The sequence below is a fragment of the Sparus aurata genome, chromosome 3 (assembly GCF_900880675.1).
Source record: "Sparus aurata chromosome 3, fSpaAur1.1, whole genome shotgun sequence".
NCBI classification, from domain to species: Eukaryota; Metazoa; Chordata; class Actinopteri; order Spariformes; family Sparidae; genus Sparus; species Sparus aurata.
This window is the reverse complement of record NC_044189.1, coordinates 19813164-19827716: the sequence shown is the minus strand read 5'-3', so window position 1 is coordinate 19827716 and position 14553 is coordinate 19813164. Positions and strand designations below refer to the sequence as shown.

At 40.1% G+C, this 14553-nt stretch overlaps 1 protein-coding gene across 2 annotated transcripts; it reads right to left on the bottom strand.

Moving 5' to 3' along the window:
* Window positions 1-1509: 1509 nt before the first annotated feature.
* On the bottom strand, window positions 1510-13403 carry LOC115578387 (alpha-(1,3)-fucosyltransferase 9-like). 2 transcript variants are annotated; one of them, XM_030411335.1, is made up of 2 exons: window positions 13259-13403; window positions 1510-3002 (listed from the first exon to the last, which is right to left on the bottom strand). In XM_030411335.1, exon 2 carries the CDS (start codon window positions 3000-3002, stop codon window positions 1923-1925), a length of 1080 nt encoding a protein of 359 aa, XP_030267195.1. In that variant the 5' UTR covers window positions 13259-13403; the 3' UTR covers window positions 1510-1922. The 2 variants fall into 2 exon arrangements, with proteins under 2 accessions (XP_030267195.1, XP_030267194.1); XM_030411334.1 differs by lacking the exon at window positions 13259-13403 and adding an exon at window positions 12659-12800.
* Between the last annotated feature and the right edge of the window lie 1150 nt (window positions 13404-14553).

Here is a 14553-nt window from a genome sequence, read left to right as displayed (position 1 = left end):
TCTCATGAATTTTAATATCAGTGTTAAATCATTCAAAATTCAGCGCAGCTATTCTTTTGGGGGGGCTGAACTCATTGATCACAGTATGAGAACACAATTGTAAAAGTTAATTCACTGATTTGGGTGAAACTTGAGACAAGGTTCCCTGGTTTTCCTTCTGATGTCCTCCTGCTGCTCTGCCCAAACATTCTGCCATTTACATCGCAAGAGTTTCCTGAACATGCGGCAAGTTTGATAGGCCGGATAAAAAGGACTGATTTCAATGTACTACTTGAACCACAGACAGGCGTTCCAAAATATAAAGTAACTGAACAATTGTACTTGTCACTCTGGAGGCGGTGGTGGGGGGCAGGATGCTGCTACCACTGCTAGCACCACCGCCAAACTGCTGGCAATCATGGACAATGTCTCTCATCCCATCCACAAAACTCTGGACAAGCTAAAGAGCAACAGACTCTTTCAACCTGCTGCCTAAAGGAACGGCTCAGGAAATCATTCCTACCTGCTGCCATCAGACTTTACAACGCTCACTCAAAACACACACATAACCTTATTCTCTTGCACCGGTGTTCCACTTACCTAAGACTGTGGAGAAGATCACCAGAACTTCACTGCCCTTTCTGCAGAGCATCTACCACTGCTCCACAGGAGAGCTGCCTCCATCCTCAAAGACCCCACCCACCCTCAGTACAGTACGTTCACACTTCTACCCTCAGGCCGGAGATGCAGAAGCTTTAAGTCCAAGACCTCCAGACTACAGAACCCTTTCTGTCCCACTGCCATCAGACTCCTAAACAGCAGATAGGAGTTAATTCTACCTCACGACTGTCCCTACTGTTTACCTTTGTGCACATACATACAGTTATTGCCCAGATTTCAGCTGTATAGTTATTATTATTATTATAATAATAATAATATATTATTATTATTATATTGTTGCTGCTCTTTCTTATTTATCACATGTGCCATGTGTAAAAGGCACATGTGAAAGTATATTTCAGATGTATATTTCTTTATTACACTTTTGGCATTCTGTGGACAGAAAAGGAAGAATTCATTGCATAATTGAGAACATGTTTCTTTACTGTGCATATGACACCAAACACTTCGAATCTTGAATCTTAATCTCCACAATACCTCAACATTTTATTTTATTTAACGCAGTACTAATTTTGTAACTGCTTAAGCATTTTATTGTATATAGTACTTGTTGAGAATTTATTTTGAAAGAACATATTTGTAAGAATGAATAAGTTGAAATATAAGTTAACATTCCTATTCAAAAAGACTGTTGATATGTAAAATATGTAGTTAAAAGGAGAACTGCATTTAATTTCATTTGATTTGGAGTTACATTAAAAACAGACTTCATTACCCAGGATGCTCTAGAAGATAAAGGTGAACGTGGGGTGATGATGTACAGCATTGCTGTACCTCTCGTTATCATCTATCTACCTATCTGTCTGTCTCTCTGTCTATCTAGAATAAAATAAAAAGTATCCAAATCTGTGACATTCACATATAAGAGCATGAAATAACTCTATTATGGTTTTTATTAAGTTAATAACAAAGCATAAATGAATAAAAACACACAGACACAGCAGATGAATCAAAGCAGTGATAATCTGAGCAATGCACAAACAGAATACAAGTGACAAGAGTAAACTTAGTTTTCCTTTGGCAATCAACTGATGCCACCACATTTTATCGTTCACAAACTCAATGGTTGATGGGTCAAATGTCACTTTGATTTCTGGGGAAATAATCAAACTGATTTTAACTTCAGGATTAGGTGTGGCAAAATGGCCTGAAAGGACCTCTAAGAAATTTGAAAATATTTTTGTAGGGGCTTCCCCAGCTACTAATCTGTGTATTAATGTGCATGTTTGGGCCACCATCAATATATTTTCCTATTGCCATTTTCATGAAAAGTACCACCCATAAAGGTCATGAACAGCACTGTAGCCTTCGTCTCTTGACATGTAGTCACAGGCGAGACAGACGGGCTGAGTGAATTCATTTGCCATTCCCAGCAGATGAGGAGTGACTGAGTAGAACTTCCTCCACTCAAAGTAACGCATGTACTCTTCATCGTTCTTGTCCAAGAAGAGCAGATAGTCAGCCAGTGACTTTGCATCAGGGAAATCATTTATGTGAATGAAGGCGTCAGAGGGAAAAAACTCCTCATAGTTTTCTCTGGGTGGACCCAAAACTACAGGGACCGTCCCAGCCACAAGTGGTCCGTTAACCTTCTCGTTTATGTAGTCTCTGTGGAGCGAGTTCTCAAATGAGAGGTAAAACTTACAGCTACCCACAGTTGGGTAGTACTCTTCAAGGCTCAGATACCCTGCATAAGCTGCACCAAAGAGGTCGATCTTAATGTGTTGGGACAGTTCACGATAATATTGTTCTCTTGTACCTGTTCCAGTGTTTGGGTCGTGGTTGCTAACAATCCAACACAACAGTTTGTCTTTCTTGGGCAGAGTAAAGTTATCTTTCATTTGTGTTTCTCTGACAGTGAGATCAAACCTCATCGTGATGTCAGCATCTCTTCTGTAGGAAAGTGTGAGGTTGAACAGGTTTTCCAGACCTGGTATCTTCCACGTGTTCGTTGGGGACTCCAGATGGTACCAAATCCACTTCTGAAAACTTGGACGTAGCTCCTGTGGCATGTTTAACAAATACCCATCAATGTCTCTGTGGAAGAAAAGGACTCCCTTTGATTTGTTGTAGAGGGATCTGTCATCGGTCAGAACACAGCTGTCAATGTTGAAGTATTTAGAACAATCTTTGAAATCAAACTTCACACCAAGAGGCCAGAACCACACCAGGACTATGGGCTTTTCATTTGGATAATCCTTGTCTTCGGGCAATGGAGATGCAATTTGGCAGACAGAAGGTGGAGACTCAAAATACATGTAGAATGTAAGAACACAGCAGATCAGGCCAAGAGCAGATACTGTTGCAAAAAACAGTCTTTTTTTGGAAGCTGGTGGAGACATCTGTGGAAGCAGAAAAAGAAACTGATGTTAGATCACTTTGATAACTACATCATGAGTTACAGATGATAAATAATAGAACATAAAATGCATCTTACTTCAACTGCTCATCCAAGCATGTATGCTAAGCATCAAAAATAGGTCATGTCAGAAAAAAATCATTTTGATCTTAAATGTATCCTTATCACATAATACTAGTGCAGGTGTACTAATGCATTCAGTGTTTGTCAGAAAAAAAAAACCTCTGACAAGAAAAAGTGCAATGCAATGGTCAAGATAAACCAAGCCCATGTTTACGGACATGAGCACACAGCATCGAGGCAATATGCCCGTGCACACAGTGAACAATTACCTTTTTTAAATTTTTACTTTATATACTTCTATATACAACATGTTGTATTGTGAAACATTCTGCAACAACAACAACTTTGTAGTTGCCATTTTCATCTCCATTCAGTTGAGTTGTCCATGTTCTCTTGAGCAGGTGCCCTGAACACATACAGATTGAAGGCAGAGATGCCCACAAGTCTGTTTTTGCAAATTCCCAGTCAAGTGTGAAGTCTCTTATGGCTGTAGTTACCACTCTATCATTTGCAATGATTAGAGCATTGCATAACTATAATTGTTTTATCAGTCTGTTGTTGCGAGCACCACCTTCTTCACTGGGGGGTCCTGGGATGTGGGCATCAAAGCGAAGGACGCAAACAGACTGAACAAACTCAGTAAAAGCCGTTTCACACCAAGTGCGAATTTCCATGCTGAATATTCAAAAGGAAATTTATAAAAAATGATTTCATGGGTTATAATGGGAGCCTGCACACCAGGGTGGAACTTTCGTGTGGCAAAAAAAAATCCGGAACCACTTTGTCGTCTGCGGAATTCCATCTGCGAAACTACATGCTTGACCAATGAAATCATTTGCTTTGTAGGCGGAAAGTGACATCATACAAAGCAAACGATTTATCTGATAAAATGAGCGAAAGTTTATCATTCTGGTGTCCCAGCTAGAGCTTAGATCAGGCCCAAAAAAGTCAAGCCCGACCCGACCAGAGCCTGTGCACTTTGTGTCCGAGCACAGCCCGGCCCGACCCGACCCGACACATCATCTGTAATTATTTATTTATTTATTTATTTTATTTATGTTGTTTGTTTCGGACATGTCAATTCATAAGCATCACATTTCATCATTGTTCAAATAATACAACACACATGGCCGAAAGGGAAAAGCGGGAGAAGCCAAAGCTTATCAAGTCCCGCCCCCATTACCCACAGTATAAAATCTTCATTCTGATCTTTTCTTGTCTTTTGCAAATTACTTTTTTCTTTTCTTCTCTTTTTTTCTTTTGTTATGACCTTTGACAAAACATATTACAGCAGTAGCATATAGAGCTGAATTCAAGCTCTAGACAGTACATACAGATTACATGTGTGTCTGCACATGTGTCCATATTAGTCCATCATGAGTGAACAACAGTCTCATCTTATGGCCTCATCTTATAGCCAGGCTTGCCACAAAGTCAGAATATCCAATTGAGAGAGAGCAAAAGTCCAGTGTATTTATTATTTGTTGAGATGGTGTTGGGATGGTGTAAGAGCCCTTTAATGCATTTTCATGTTATTCATCAGTCTCCTCTGCAGCTTTTATGGCTGCTAGCTTCGCCATGTCCTCCCGATTGGTGGCTACATCAACTCGCATCTGTATCACGAAGTCGCGGATTGTTGAGATGTCAGAGCGTATCCCGACCACAGCACTCCGAGTATTGGCGTTGTCCGCCCTCGCACTGGTCTGCTCAGTAGCGATCTTTCTCATTTTCCAATATTGCATAAAGATTCCAAATCCCAAAGCGATCGTTCCAATTGTCATGAACGTGAACATGTACACGTCCTCGACATCTTCCACATCCAGTGCGGCAAGGCAGATGACTCTCCACTTTCCCCAACCATCCATAACGTAGCCGGACATAAAGGTCCCGTCCGGGCATGTCGGTTCACCAGAACCCGCACGCCGTGTTGAGAACACTCTGTCGATGGCATTCATTGACCAGCTCAGCAACTCCATCGTGGATTGATCGATTGATTGATTGGTTAAGAACGTAGTTGGACAATATTAAATGAATCTCAATCGAATGACTCTTGTGTGCCGATTTACAGGGTTGAGTCCTTCACAGCTCAGAAGAACTTGTGATAACTCACAATAGTGGCACAGTGTTCGTACCTAAGTTATCTCACATTGTTGATGCACATTATAACAACATCCTGCCATGTACAACTGGCATTGGCCTTGGACCATACAATTTTCTCAGGTTCAACTTATTGTTTGGGTACAGAATGGTATTTGTTATGCTCACATGCCGTCTCAACAAAGTGTCTGCCCAGTGTCTGTTGATTCGTGACTCTGACCTTTATCAACCCTCTAGTATTGATCTGTACTGATCAACGATTGAATGTACATACTTTTTTTTGAAGCCACTTAGTGTTGCTGATTTTTTGACATCTTCTTCTAGCACATTCCATTGTTTAACACCTTTGACCGATAAAGAAAAGGATTTTAACGTAGTTCGTACTTTACTTTGCCTGAAAATCATGTTCCCTCTGAGATTGTGTCTCTCTTCTCTGTCTAGGAAGAGTATTTGCAAATTATGAGGGAGGCTTTTGTTAGCAGCTTTGTACATCATTTGTAGTGTGCGATAGTTTATTAAGTCATATAGTTTAAGTATTCTTGATTCAATAAATAACTGATTTGTGTGTGCCCTATAGTTGGCATAATGTAAGATTCTCAGAGCTCTTTTTTGGAGTATTAACAAAGGCTGTGTGGAGCCTTTATATGTGTGTCCCCACACCTCTGCACAGTATTGCAGGTGTGGAGAGACGAGTGCACAGTACAACAGGTGAAGTGCTTTTTGATTTAATATTTTTTGTGCTTTCCAGAGTATGGACACACTCCTGGCCAACTTCCTTTTTAGCTGTCTTATGTGTGGCTTCCAACTTAACATGTCGTCGATGATTACTCCCAGTACTTTGTTCTCATGTACCCTTTCAATATTCACTCCGTTTACTTGAATGTTAGTACTGTTGTTGCAGCCTTTTTTCCCATATAGCATGTATTTAGTTTTCTCAAGATTTAATGATAATTTATTTATATTAAACCACACATGAAGTTTGGCCATTTCGTGATTTACTGTTTCCACAAGTTGGTTCAGGTTTGTCCCAGAACAGAAAATATTTGTATCATCTGCAAATAATATTAATTTCAGAATATTTGACACTTTGCATATATCATTTATATATAGTATAAACAGCTTTGGACCCAGAACTGACCCCTGTGGGACCCCACAGACTATGTCCAAGCTAGTCGATGTGTTATCACCCATTTTGACATATTGGGATCTCTTGTGTAGATAGCTCTTGACCCACTGCAGTGCTACACCTCTGATGCCATATCTCTCCAGTTTAGCTATTAAGATATCATGATTAACGGTGTCAAATGCTTTTTTCAGGTCTATGAAAATTCCTATTGAATGTTGTTTATGGTCAATAGCGTCAGTAATGATTTCCACAGACTCAGTTAGAGCAAAGGCAGTCGAGTGGTTCTTTCTGAATCCATATTGGCTGTCATATAGCAATTTGTGTTTGTTGATGAAGTTATCTAGCCTATTGTTGAATAGCTTCTCTAGGATTTTCGATTATGAGCCTGAGCCAGATTTAAACCCGACATTTTTTTAATGTGTGCTGTTATAACTGACGTTCTCAACTACAATTCTGAGTTGTTTGAAGTACAGAAATCTGTTTAGAATTATTTTAATGAATAATGCAACAAGTGCCGCACTTAATGCACTCGACAAAGCCGCCACACATGTTGTCACTGCCCATGACTTGTTTAAAATGGTTCCATACCTCTGACTTTCCTCCAAACTCACTCAAAGTTAATTCTCCTGTTTTTCTTTTTTTTCTTTACACCTTTAAGCTCCATGTTGCACTTAAGCTACACAATCAATGATGCCAGTAACGCGTCACTGTTTTGGCTCACTAGCTAGAGTGAATCTGCCAGAAGCAGTTGTCAGCTGAGGAAATAATAATTGCTTCAAAGAGAACCAAGAATTTTGAGTCGTAAATGTGCCACCTTTCATCATTCTTTACTGCATGTATGAATTGCAAGGATGGAACCTGGAAACAGTAACTATGAGTTGCAATCAATGCACTCATAGTTCTTTTAGACAGAACCTCCTCGGTCACCACAGGTAATTATTCCTCAACTACAACTCCCATTACCCATGGTGTACCGTAAGTTTCTATTTTAGGTCTGATTTTATTTTCTGTTTATATGCTCCCACATGGCCAGTTTATTAAACACCACAACGTATCGTTCCATTGCTATGCAGACGACACACAAATATACCTTCTGCTGAGGCCTGGTGACCCTGGAAGCCTCGCTGCTGTTTCAGACTGTCCTAAAGATATTAACAGTTGGATGGCCCAAATTTCAGCTTAACAACACCAAAACAGATATCATATTGTTCAGCCCCCCAACCCATATTAGTCATTACCAGCAAGCCCTTGGTCCCCTCTCCATGACCATGCCTTCGCCATCAGGGCCACTCCACTTTGGAGCGCCCTGCTTAAGGAGATAAGGCAAGCAGGATCTGTAAATTCTTTTAAATCACCTAATTTTTCACTGCCTGAACATCCCCCAAAACTCACCAGACTTGGAATATAATCTATTGTCGTCCTCAATTTCCACCACTAGGTGGCACTATAATCAAGGAAAGTGCGTTTTGGCTTTTAAATCACTTATACTTTGGCACACATTCAAAAACCTTATATCTACGTGTTCACTGAATTGTGTTGAATTTCGTGATATAGGCCACGCCCATTTGCAAATTCGCAAAATGTTGCAAACCTACTTTTTTGAACTCCTCCCAGGTTATTTCACCAATTTGCACCAAACTTTGCACACAGCATCTGTGAACTCTCCTGACAAAAAGTTATTAAAAGAATTTTGATATTTCAAACAATATTGAGGTTATTAAATAACAACTTCCTGTACATTTTCCTCAAAACGCAAAGTGTTGCATAACTCCACACTGGTCTGTCCCAATGACATGAAACTCAGGTGACTACCTGCAAGGTCCCTATTGTTTTTCGAATGACCACTTTTTCGTCCCAAATGATCGCATTTTTCAACCCTCCCCCCACCCCGAATTGAAATGATATTGAGAACCTGATAATATTTATTTATTTATCTGTATAAACCACTGTATGAGTTGCAGCATTCTGCATACAATCACCTGATTATCAAAATTGTTTCATGCTGTCCGCTGCCAGAGTTTTTAAGCATAAAACACAGGTCTTTCTTCATTTCCAACCGTGTTCACAGTTAAACCAAGGTCTATGTAGGCATCATCATATTTCCTGCTGCATAGTTCCCGACCAAGGGATTAGCAGAAGAGCTTGTGTTTGTCTCTTTTTAGAGGCATTTTTCTTGCCTCCTTTGGGAGTGTTTTTTGTTTAATAATTTATTATCTCACCCTTTTACTTTTGCTCCTTTAGTAGTGATTTTGTTTCCTTGTTATCCTGTTTGCCTAGTTGAGAAAGAGATTTTTACAGCCTGTTGGTTTGTCACTCTATCTTAAGGGAAGATAAGTGAATTTTCCGAATAAAAGCCTGCCTGAACTGTTCTCACTCTGCATCTGAGTCCTCCTTTTAGTCCAGGCCTGACATTTCATGCAAATGTATTTATATCACCTTTGTATTTGCAATTGTAATCTTGCTTTGTTTTGTCAAAGCAGTTTGTAAACTCTGTTTTTAAAAGTGCTATACAAATAAAGTTATTATTATCATTATTTTTTGTTGCATCTTGAATGATAACACTTCATACATTTCTCAACATTTAGCATGTAATTCCTCTGAACATATGGTGTGATTTTGTCCTGTCAGTACATATACAATACTAACTGAGAGTAACCTTTGTGACTTTTAGATGACAGAAGAAATAAATTATGCTGTAAATATTTTTCCAAGCACTGGTACCTACAAGGTATTTTTATTTCAAAGGAAAGAAGCAACAAAATATATTGTAAATACTTAGTAAGTACGGGGTGCAGTTTTTGTAAACAGAGCTGCACTGTTGACAACCATGAAATTCTGTAGTACTTCTTAGTAACTATGGGATGATGTATTTCTATCATTGTGGGTCAGGGTTAGACAAGTTAAGACATGCACCTTTCATCAATCACTGCAGCAGCTTATGCGGGGCAGGCTGGAGTAGAAAACAAACATCTCAACAACAAACAAATCTAAGTCTAAGTCTAAGTCTAGACTCAGCTGACATCCGAAACTATAGACCTGTATCTCTTCCTTTATTCCTCTCTAAAACCCTGGAACTCTATCGCAACCACCTGTCTGTCTTTCAACTGTCGATCTTTCTCAAAACGAATTCCTTTAACCAAATCAGTCAGGCTTCAGGACAGCTCACTCCACTGAGACGGCTCAATGGCAGGACAGCAGAATAGCTCGGCATCTTCCGCAAAAGACTCATTGTTCAGACTTCACCTCTCCCCTGCACAGCATGCAGTGGCGGCTGGCTGATAGGGGGCGCTAGGGCTCTGCCCTCCCTGATGGAAAGTGATTTAAAAATATATATTTTTTTATTTTATCCAAAATTATCATTTAAAATAAACAATTGCTGCACATTCTAACCCTAATCCTTGCCCCAGCACTGCAGCAACTCAGCCAATGGTAGACTGCTGCTAAGACAAATAAACACATAGCAATGGATAATTTAGCCAATTAGCGTCGTCAAATTGATAAGCTTGGGGCAGTGGAAATATCAACCCAAGGATATGTTTAAGTATCCTGGCAACCAGAAACAAATGTAGGAAATTGTAATGGCTGCGTCAAGTAGACACGAACAAGAACACACAGGGCTTCAGCTACACATACATTCTGTAATATCTCTCTTGCTAAACCCCTTCGAAAGGAGAACTTTAACAGAAAAAAACTGTTAAAGAACTTGGACCTGAGACCAGTTGGTACATTTTATGTTCTTCTGCCAGTTTTTCTGTGATAATCTTCAACAAATTCTTTAATAATACAAACATATAGTGAACTTGTATTGTAATAAGTATTTACTTATATATTTAATCCAATTGCTACATTTTATGTTCCTATGACACAGTTTTTCTTTGTATATAGTTATTTTTAATGTCTCTCAAGAACTTTAATTTTGTATTAAGAGTATTCACTAATATACATCTCATATAATTGTCATCATCCGTCAAACTGTTGGTTTCTAAAGGGTAAATATTGTTTATCCCTAAAACAATGGTATCTTTTGGTTTGGGTTCTGTTATTGGGAAAGTTACTGTAAGCTTCTGGCACACACAGCCCCACCTAGAATATTTTTCTCCAGTCGCCACTGATATCATGACTCCCTCCCAACCCACCCCCTCCTGTGGAATGTTCTTGTCATCTCTCTATAAAAGCAAGGAATCTCTGTCTGTGTGTGTGTGTGTGTGTGTGTGTGTGTATCTGTGCCTCAAATACCTCTGCGGATCAGGATCAGACTGACCTGAGAGTTTCAACATGGCTGCTGCGTGGTTCAAGGGTGTGCAAAGTCGCATTTGTTTGGACTGCAGTGATACCATAAATAAATTATTTCATAAATGCTTTACAAATTCCAACGAGCATTGTCCACCAGAGCCAACACAGTCACGTGCGCACCAGAGCCAATCACTGCAGAGCCCTAGCCCACGACATACCTGAAGAAACAAGATTTTGCCGGCGGTTCGATCCCGTTTTTTTCGTTGCATCTAAACTGATTGTTGTGGATTAATGAGACTAAACGAGTCCAGACCGAGTCTGTTCGGGTCTGAGGAGATCCGGAGACGCGTGGACAACAAAGTGGAATCGGAATCTGTGGATGTTCGTGTGTAGCTAGCTGCTAGCCGCTAGCCATTGTGTTCTGCTAACCCACCCACACGGCCCACCTCCCGAGGCGACGGACCGGACGCACCGGCACGTCCAAAACCGGACTTAGGATAAATAATGTCCACCACGCTTTTGCCACCACGTTTGCTTTGTGTCTGGTGCAGGAAGAAACAATAAAAATAGGCTTTTGTCACGAAAGTGTCCAAGCAGCAAGTTTGGTTGTTGAGGAACAGGAAGTTGTGAGAGGGACGGAGGCGGATGATTGACAGGCAACGACGGTCGGTGTGTAGACAGCGATATTGAGAGTTGAGAGATTTGTGACATTTAGCGTGTTTGGAGTGTGTAGTTAGTGTGTTATGTAGTGTTTGGTGTTGTGTATTTAGTGTGTTATGTAGTGTTTGGTGTTGTGTATTTAGTGAGTAGTGGAGTCGGTTTTTTGTTTAATGAGTCAGAATAATGAGGAGAAGCTGAATGTGGAGCAGGCAGTGCAGCTCTTCATTCAGCTGGAAGGAGCTCAGGCAGACCTGAGCATTGCCTGCATTTAAATGTAAATAGTTACAAATAACTTTGTACATTTTTAAAATGTATGCACATATTTAGCAAACAACAATTTATATTTGCATTATAAGTAATAAAAAATGGTTTGTTAAACATATATTTTTCTACTCGGATTTTATGTTTTTTTTGTGATTTTAGGTCCATTGTGTTAATACAATATGTCAAAATAAAAAAATAACTGTACAGTCACACATGTGAGGTTGTGCTGAAAATAATGACACCAAGTAAATAGCTTTTAAGGTGAAATATAATGGCAAAATCAAAAATAGTCAAAAACAGCCAATTATACCCTGGAATATCGGATTTCACAACAAACCTAAATATCCCTGACGTCCCACCTTCAAACACAGCCTCATTTGGCCATCCATGAAAAAGCTCCTTAACCTCCCACTTTTCTATAGGAATACATATTTCCTACGGGCACTGCACTAGTTAGCACTAAATTCACAGCTCTTATGTACTAAAGGTATCCGTGAGAAATAGCAGCTAACGATCCAGACAAAAACGTCTGCTAAATGCCTGAGATGTAAATGCAAATGCAAATGCAAATGTAAATGTCAGGGCCCACACCTGAGGAAGCAGTGTAGGCGCTCGGGTGTAGGCAGTGCGAAGCTAGGCGAGTCTCCTCGCTACCAGCTTGAGCAGTTCCTATTTAAATCCCACTATGAAAGTAACACCTTGTAGGTTTAGGGACCTGACCCTTTATAACGGAGAGCTGGTCCAGTACCTCCTGGACAGGGGTAATACTCGTGATCTAACCACACACAGACACACACACTCTCACGCACTCACTCACTCACACACACACACACACACACACACACTTTGCTTCTTTTTTTGCTGCTCTTCTTCTCCTTCTTCTTTTTGTCCTCTATTGAAGATTGGAGTGATGATGACCACAGAGAAGGTGCCCCCCTTTATTTTTTCTCTTTTGGCCATTGCGAGCTGTCAATGACTTCCTGATGAGTCCTGAAGGGACTTCTACAGAACTATTAAATAGTTCTGATCATTTCTGTCATATTAGTAAATTATTGCGCTATGTTGTATGTATCTAAAAAAATATATATATATATATATATATATATATATATATATATATTTTTTTTTTTTTTTTTTTTTTTTTTTATACAATATATGTATGTATGTATAAATATATTTAAACATGCTGTTCTTACCTTCTCTGAGAATAGCTTGAGGGCTGTGTCTCTCTTGAGTCGAGGTTAGGGAGAATGTGACAGGAGGCATTGAATAGACTACCTTGGCATGGATAAAGGGGACGCCCCAACAAGAGAAACCAGTTCTACTTGCTTATGCCGCTGAGCAGGTTCTTTCATATAGGCACTGCAGTCTCTGTACCTCTGTCTTGTGAAGATGGTCAAGATGGTCCTGATGGTCAGACACGGGCGCACATTTAGATCTTAAAGGGGGTATGAGCACTTGTCCCTTTGCCACACCGTGACATCTCTGTTCCGTAGTAAGCCTCAGGTGTGTCTGCTTCGCTGAACTGAACACACCAGCGCTGATCTGATTACGGTGGCTCTGCTGGGTGTTTCTGCCATCATAACAATGGCTCTGTGAAAGTTTAGCAACACTCTGGTGTTAAATGTCCCTTTTGCTTTTCGCTTCAGGTAGGTCTTAAGGAAAGTGTTGATGTGCGCTCTTATTTCCCATTACTTGACTCTTGAATATTTTAGTTTTTTCATGCAGACACTGTAATGTTCAGACAGCAAAAAAAAATCAGTTTGACTGTGTAGTGGGTTATATGAAGAGCTTACCTGTAGCTGTACTTCCTCGCTGCCTATAGGATGTATGACAGCCTTCTTCTCCGGTTAACAACACGGCTGTAGTCAAATGACGGCAGCATCTGGTGGTGTACGTTTTCAAAGGGTTGCACAGTAGATCCTTTACAACTGAAATTTTGCACGAAAGCACAGGCACAATTCATATCATTAATAATGGCTCCATTCCATTTAGGTGAACTTGCTCCTGGGCTCTGGTGTTGTGCTTGCTCACTCACTGATGCGGCTTCCTGGGATATTTAATAGAATGGAGCCATCGTTAACGTCACTGGTCACACCTGTGCTCTTCCTGCTCTAGCAATCAAAATGTCTGCTGTGGAGAGGGTCTGGCAAATAGACGTAGTTGTTTTGGTTAAATCTACGGTACAGTAGACAGGAAACAAGTTAAACCCTCTCTTATTTAAATTACAGTTTAGCCCAAGCAAGTTAGAATGAGGAGATTTCAGTTTAAATCAGCATGTAGACAAACAGCTCAAAATACTTTATTAACTCACATTTTAGTGTTGCGTCATTGAAAAATCAAAAAAAAAAATCTAGCCAACAGATTCTAGTTGGAATGCTGGAATTATGTTATATTGTTGTTTTCTACGTCGAGAGTTGTATAAACGTAGGAAATCTGACAAATCATTTTCTTTTCACCACTTCAGCATTGACCCGCAACTGAAAAGATGATGGATAGTGAAATTCTGGGGGACGTCGGGCTGTATTTTCAGATAAAACTGAGTTAGTAACTGAATTACTCCATTATAAAAGTAACTAGTTACCAGGGAAAGTAACTATTGCCTTACTTCTTTTTCTTCCCCCTTTTGAGCTCGGCATTCAATTTAGCGTGCTCTGGATCCATGTATTAAAGGGATATTCCGGTGTGAGTTTAATCCATGGTCTAACACACCGTGAAACTGTGTTAGACTCCCTTTCGAGAGAACAAGTTAGCAGACCGCTAATTTACGGAGTTTTATCAACCTCAGAAACGACCGCACGACAACAATACACTGCAGTAAATGGATCCAAATATAAACCGCCACCAAAAAGCCACAAATAATGCTCAGAACAGCACCAAACTTCAGCAACAGTACAAATAGGGTCTCAGCACATAGTCCGGGGCATCTAACCTCCGCTAGCTTAGCTAGGGAAGCTATTGGGAAGCTAAAAACAGATTTTAACTCTCCTCCATCAGCTTCCGGGTCGGGGAAGTCCCGAATGCTCAATTCTGTTCTTGTCCCTGTCCGCTCTCGATAATAACTGTTATAAACTGGCAGGTAAGACACATA

Coding starts and splice junctions, on each gene's coding strand:
- LOC115578387 (XM_030411335.1), bottom strand. CDS start 3,002: ATGTCTCCACCAGCTTCCAAAAAAAGACTGTTTTTTGCAACAGTATCT.